This window comes from Triticum aestivum, chromosome 2D (genome assembly GCF_018294505.1).
Source record: "Triticum aestivum cultivar Chinese Spring chromosome 2D, IWGSC CS RefSeq v2.1, whole genome shotgun sequence".
Classification (NCBI taxonomy): domain Eukaryota; kingdom Viridiplantae; phylum Streptophyta; class Magnoliopsida; order Poales; family Poaceae; genus Triticum; species Triticum aestivum.
This window is the reverse complement of record NC_057799.1, coordinates 12,362,679-12,369,597: the sequence shown is the minus strand read 5'-3', so window position 1 is coordinate 12,369,597 and position 6,919 is coordinate 12,362,679. Positions and strand designations below refer to the sequence as shown.

Sequence of the window (6,919 nt, the reverse complement as noted above, 5' to 3'; positions counted from 1 at the left end):
TAATCCTCCTTTTCAGAAAAAAAACTGCCCTGGACAAGTAAAACGTGAAGATGCGTTGCAGCCAGTTGTGCATTCTTCTACGCATCTTCTCTGACATCTGAGGTCTCCGTGCACGTGCTGCAAGTGGATTCTAGATGGTATTGCATTGTTCTTAGATGGAAGTCATCTTGTGGGGCCAGCGTCAGTGACTGCCAATATTTTCCATGCACATGAGTTTCCATGAGCAAAAGCTCTCTACGCATGTTAAATATGAACAAACGATCAAAACAAGTTTCCCGGGAAAAGATGACCAGTATTAGTTGGTTGGCCCGGAAGGAGAGTCTCTATTATATTCGTCAAAAAAAATCAGCACTCTAAAAAGCTTATTTTCATATCATTTGCCAGGTGCCTTTTTATATTTTTGTTACCCAAAGGGTCATGAATATAATCTCTTCAGAATAATTTACTCATTGGGAAAACACTCAAGAATGATTCTCTAAAAACAATTTCATTTTTTGTGCGAATATTTTTTTTTTTTGCTATTTTTTGGAATTTTCTGGTCATCCGGATGCTTTTGCACCTAGGACCAGAATGGCACTTTCTTTTCCTTTTGAACTTAATGACAAGTGATGTGGGCAAAAATGACAAGTGGCGAGAAATGTCCATCCATCATGCACATTCCAAGGCTTATAAAAAGGCCGCACATGCATGACCTTCTTACCAAGCAAAGCAGCAAACCATTTCAATGGAGCTAATCGGAGCCACCCTCTGCTTCTGCTTCGCTTCTCTCATCACAGTGTCCGTGATTCTAGTTTCCTTGCTTAGCCGCAAACTAGTACCAAGTTCTGACATGCGGCGGCCTCCTGGCCCATGGAGTCTGCCCTTGATCGGAAACCTGCACCAAATCCTAACCACCAAGCTGCCCGTCGTCCTCCGGGACCTGGCAAAGAAGCATGGGCCGGTCATGTACCTTCGGCTGGGGCAGATCGACACCGTGGTGATCTCCTCGCCGGCGGCCGCGCAGGAAGTGCTGCGGGACAAAGATCTTACATTCACGTCGCGGCCGAGCATTCTGCTCTCCGAGGTCACCCTCTATGGAAACCTCGACATCGGCTTCGCGCCATACGGCTCATACTGGCGGACGCTCCGCAAGATCTGCACGGTGGAGCTCCTAAGCGAGCGGAAGGTGAGGCAGTTTTCGCCGGTAAGGGACAGCGAGACCATGTGCCTTGTTAGGAACGTGGGCGACGCCAGCAGAGGTGGCAAGCCGTTCAATATCAGCAGGCTGCTCGTGTCGTGCTCAAATTCGATAACCGGGAGGACGGTGTTCGGGGAGATGTGCAGCCCCGAGCTCCAAAAGGAGTTTATGTCCGCGTTGGACAAGGCGCGGAACCTTGCCGCGGGGCTCTGCATCGGGGATCTCTTCCCGTCGCTGCGGTTCATTGACGTGGTCTCCGGGCTGAGAGGCCGGCTATGGCGAGCCCGCCACCAGCAGGACAAGGTCCTGGACGAGATCATCTCGCAGTCCGAGATGCGGCAAGGTCATTACCTTCTCAGCGTTTTGCTTAGGATCAGGGACGAGGGGGAGCTTGACTTCCCGATGGAACTGGATAACATCAAGGCAATCATAATGGTAATTATTATGTGATGACATGACTTGGCATGCGTGCATACTCTGAATTTTCTAGTTTACTATTATTCCATGTTCTTTGCTCATGCATGTTGTTTACTAATTCGTTTATTAGGATATGTTCGCGGCCGGGACAGACACGACATCATCAGCTGCTGAGTGGGTCATGTCGGAGTTGATGAGGAACCCGGAAGTGATGGCCAAGGCACAGGCGGAGGTGCGGCGAACATTTGGCGATAAAAGCCCACAAGACCATGAGGGACACATGCTGGAGCTACCCTACACAAATATGGTAATCAAGGAGACCATGAGGCTAAATCCAGTGTTGCCGCTGCTGGTTCCCCGTGTCTGCCGAGAGACCTGCAACGTTGGTGGGTTTGAGGTCACGGAGGGTACCAGGGTTATGGTCAATACCTGGGCACTGGGTAGAAACCCTGAGTATTGGCTTGAACCTGAGGAATTCAGGCCGGAGAGGTTCGAGGATGTCAGGACAAGCCAAAAAGGCTCACAGTTCGACTACTTGCCATTCGGTAGCGGAAGGAGAACCTGCCCAGGCGATATATTTGCGCTGGCTGTGTTGGAGCTCATGGTGGCACGACTTCTTTACTACTTTGATTGGAGCCTCCCTGCCGGAGTGAAGCCGAGTGAGCTGGACATGGAAATGACAGTTGCCTTATCGGCAAGGAGGAAGAACCAACTGCACCTAGTGGCGACACCGTATAAAGCATATGCAGTTGTTAGTTGAACTTTACTTATGCACGTTATGGGGAATAATACTGGTTGAATTGTACACTTGGGCCTTCTATATGGGGGATTAATAGTCCAATTGAGCTAGGCGAGTCATGGAGTGATCTCATGGTAATGGGATGGTCTGGCTATATCAGATTGTGTATTGTTCGAATATGAAATAAAACAAATATCTTGTTTAGGATTGAGCAGCACAAAAAATTGTAATAGTGGTTCTTTCTTCTTCCTAATGGATTTGCCTGAGTTTGCAAGCACGTCTCCTCGTGAGACTCTTCTGTAAAACCGGTTGGTCCTTGTTCTACGGCAATTTATGTGAAGTGCATTGCAGGTCCTCGAACTATTTTAGTGGCGTCTCATAGGTCCTTGAACTACGGAAAGTGTTATCCAGGTCCTACAAGTGCAATAACTGTGTACATATGTCACACCTCTTAAATAGTTAGAGGACCAACTTGACATCTCTGAAATAGTTCGACGACCTAGATGACACACATATTGCAATTTGAGGGTCTTGATGACGATTTTCATAGTTTGAGGATTTGCGTGATACCTCTGAAATAGTTAGAGGACCTTGGGTGCACTTCACTCATTTCTGTGGTAAATAAAAATCCCAATGATAAAAACAGTGTGCGCACTAATTACAACCTTTATCTTTGATAATAAAAAATATCTCTGCTTTGATAATAGTAAAATAAATTATCCATGTACATTGGAAAATATGGTCGGATTTCGGCTTATTTCTTGGGCTATTTTGTAAAGACACGGATAAAAACTAAAGGGATTGAATTGGGTGGTGAAACTATCCGAACAGGTCGCAATGAAGTATTTCACTCAACGCATGGATGGCGTCCTGGTAGAAACCTGGTGGGTGCTTGATGAAGAAGTACCCCTGACAAGGAACAAATTGCAATTTGAGATGGTTTTCATGTTGTCTTCAAAGCGTTGGCACTCCCATACAAAAACCTTTGTTTTGTTGATCCTCGTTAAAGAGCTTCTAATCTGTTTGAAGGAGGGTTACCATGTCACTCCTGGCCTTTAAATTTATTACAGTAGTTTACCGTAGAGCTTAGGGATAGTGGCTGGAATGATTGTTGTTGAGTTCCTTGCTGCATTATTCTCCTGATTTTTTGTTTTCTTTCGTGCTTGTTGTAATAGGAAATTTGGTTTCTGCAATGAAATCAAAGAGGGAACCCTCTTTATATTAAAAAAATTGGTGCTTGTTCATGGTGCAGTCGAAGTCGTCGGATCAGGAGCGATGGATGATGCTGATGAAGCTTCTCGACATCGCTGATGATAGGGTCATGTAGTTGCTTGCACGGAACCTTTTTGGTGGCCAAGTCAGCTGAGGATTTCTTGTGACAGGTTGTCACATTTCATGATGACCATGTAGGGTGCTGTAATTCTGGTTTTGCTCAGTTTTTTTGTAATTAACCAAAAAAATCAACCTCTTGATTAATCGAAATGGTTACAAAAAATTGTGTCACGGAAAGCTAGAACTAAAGAGTTTGTTCGAACACATAATAAGTAATGTAAATGATATATCCCGGCAATGAAAGGTCTTTCCTGAATAGAAAATGATTGTAATAAAAGTTCTTTAAAATTACTGAGTCTTTTATTTTGAAATCTAATTGACAGGTAATCCATCTATCTATCTATCTACATATCTACCTATCGATCTATATCTATACTAATTACAAACTCCTTAGAAATTCACATGTTAATCAGAAATTAGGAACTTTCTATCTGATTGGAGCGAGTTATTACGGTGTAGATCTTTTTATCTATACCTCTTCTAATTACAGACTTCCTTCTAGCTCCCACATTGAGCCACATCATTAAAAATATGTTAACCGTCTGATCTAAGTAATTCATCTATCTAGCCCTACGATTTACGTTAATCTTGTGGGGGAAGTTGACAACCTGACCCAAACTGATTATGCTTCCTGTCATGCACGAGCCTGCGCCGTGCACGACTCCTACAAAGCGATCCAAAAAAGAGAGACATACAAATTGTACTTTGGATAGAATAGACAACTGATTATGCATGTGGTCACGAGTTTGTATCATCCCTGGCTCCAATGAAGCAATCTTCTAAAAAAGGCATACATCATATAGATTATTCAAAAAAAGGAAGAATAGTTGCAAAAGAAGAGGCCGTCCAACACTGTAACAAGTACTACACTTCTATATATTCCGAACATGGTCAGCCTTATGTTCCCTTAGAAGCATACACAATACTGCATAACTATCCTTGCCCCCATGCCACCAGCCGTGGATGCATGAGCCGAAGTCTCCGATCCAGATAATTCAATTGCTTTTGGTGATGACAGGCATGGAGTTTTGCAACATAAACTATGCAGTAAGTACTAGAACAAGGAGGCTTCTCTTAGGGAAAATCTCACCATAGCACAAGGGGAGAGAGAGAGAGAGAGAGAGAGAGAGAGAGAGAGAGAGAGAGGAGAAAGGAGGGAATATGTGATAGAATACTACTGCGCAATATGGTGAGTGCCACTGTCGAGGATGGTTGGTTGGCTGCACAAGATAAGATGCATGCCATGTTAGAGACAGGACAGAAAAGAAAACCGGGCACTAATATTATAACAAGTAAACCCCACCAATGAGAAGGGGGAAAACCACGGGCGTTGGCCAGCAAAACTTTACTGTATCGTGAGAGGTTACAAATGTTGGGATTTATGTAACACCCAAGATACATTAATAGCCCCCGCAAGACTTTGCAGTCTCGATAAAGATAGAAGCGCATCTCCGTCACCCATCATATTACTTCAAACATACAAGCATGATCATATGACGGTTAACAAGGTGAACATCACAACAAATACAACTACTCATGAGTAGAAGAGTTCAATACGAGTGAACATTATGGAAAACATATGCCTATACATAAATATCACCAAACTGAGGTCAACAAGACCTAACATTGCATCATTGATGCAGTGGAAGAAAGCAAAGATCTGGGTATGGATAAGAAGCAAATATGCCTAAGAGGCAAGAGAAAAATAAGCAATGCCCACCCTACTAGCTCAGGGTACCAACCAGGATCCAAATCCTAATGATCCTCATGGGCATAAACAACTTTCACTTAGAACTCGTTACGATCTGCATCCTTATCATGTCTCATCGGTACCTGCATCTTGTGTTGTCGTGGCAAGGGTGAGTCGCTTTGACTCAGCAAGTACATTACCAACGGTATCAAGACCGATAGAACTTATGGATTGGATATGGTTAAGTGGTAAGGTTGCAACAAGCTACTCAACAATGTAAGGTTGCAACCAGTGGTGGGCACTTACGTACTGGCCGCCATGACTCTTTCCATCCCGCGGGCTAATTTGGAAGAGCTTACCTGTGATGGGTAATAGCGAACGCCCGCCATTGGAGTGTCTTTAGCTAGAGCGGGTTTGCTCCGTTACCCGTCACCGCTATTTTACTTAGAAGGGTGGGTCAACAGGTTAAGGATTATCTATTTCTGCAGCCAAGATGATGAGGATGGTGAAGATGATGAGGATAATGACAATGGTGATGAGAGGAGGGTAGTCATGATGATGAGGATAATCATAATGATGAGGATATCCATGACGATGAGGATGACAGCCAAGAACATGAAGATGGTCTTGATGATGAGGATATCCATGATGATGATGATGACCAAGAAGATGAGAATAGTCATATGATTACGATGATGTTCCATTCAATTCTCCATTTTTTTGTCAATGAATGGAGAAGCTTACTCACAGTGAGAGGAACAATATCTTGGCGATCCTACCACCAACTGAGAACTACATGGGGCGCCCTTTGTGCACCGTTTAACCAAGACAAACATCATCAAACATGTCATGGTATGTTCCGTATTACTTCCTCTCTTTTTTGTTCATGTCACACTAACATTGCGAGGTGTCTAACATTGTGTGATGTTTGTGCTTCTAATCATGGTGATCATAGAAATTACCCCTGAAGATGGTTTCCGACATGAACATCCTTGCGGTCGGTTCTGCTAGAGTACACCTTGAAGCAGGGGCTGTCACCACCGTCAAGTACAAGACCGAAACAGACGGGCGCATATCTTTCCATGAGGCCGGCTGGGGGGAGTTCCTCACGGGAAAAGGACTAATGGTTGAGACACCAGTGGCAATCACGTTAAGGAAGAGCCGCCAAAACAAGTGCCAGATGATAGTTGTCGTTAACCTCATTTAGAAATAAGTGGCAGATATGAGCATTTGTAAGCTCACAGTGTGTTAGTGAGATTGTTAAGATGGATGTGGTATTGTGATATTAGTGTGTTAAGTGGAACAAATGTGAAGCGTTGTCATTTGTTCTTATAATGAATTAAGCCTGGTTAAGTTAATGCTATGGATTATATACTTTTGCCGGTTTATTCTTTGTTAATCATGTGTACAAATTCAAGCATAAAAAATTCATGAGAACAAAAATCTATATCTGTGGCGAGCACTATTCTTTGCCCGCCAGAGCGAAGACGACGACCGAATCCAGAGACGAAAGTTAGGGGTGGGGGCGAAGCCAGGGCCGGGCGGAAGAGAGAGTGGCGGCTAG

The 6,919-nt window shown here is 44.0% G+C and overlaps 1 protein-coding gene across 1 annotated transcript; it reads left to right on the top strand.

Moving 5' to 3' along the window:
* The first annotated feature begins 704 nt into the window (after window positions 1–704).
* On the top strand, window positions 705–2,449 carry LOC123048254 (9-beta-pimara-7,15-diene oxidase). The gene is made up of 2 exons (XM_044471390.1): window positions 705–1,612; window positions 1,725–2,449. The coding sequence occupies exons 1-2, from the start codon at window positions 725–727 to the stop codon at window positions 2,352–2,354; spliced, it is 1,518 nt and encodes a 505-aa protein (XP_044327325.1). The 5' UTR covers window positions 705–724; the 3' UTR covers window positions 2,355–2,449.
* Window positions 2,450–6,919: the final 4,470 nt, after the last annotated feature.

Excerpts from the sequence above, each read along its gene's own strand:
- LOC123048254 (XM_044471390.1), top strand. The coding sequence starts at position 725 with ATGGAGCTAATCGGAGCCACCCTCTGCTTCTGCTTCGCTTCTCTCATC. Across the intron at positions 1,613-1,724 it reads ACATCAAGGCAATCATAATG|GATATGTTCGCGGCCGGGAC; the intron begins GTAATTATTATG and ends TTCGTTTATTAG.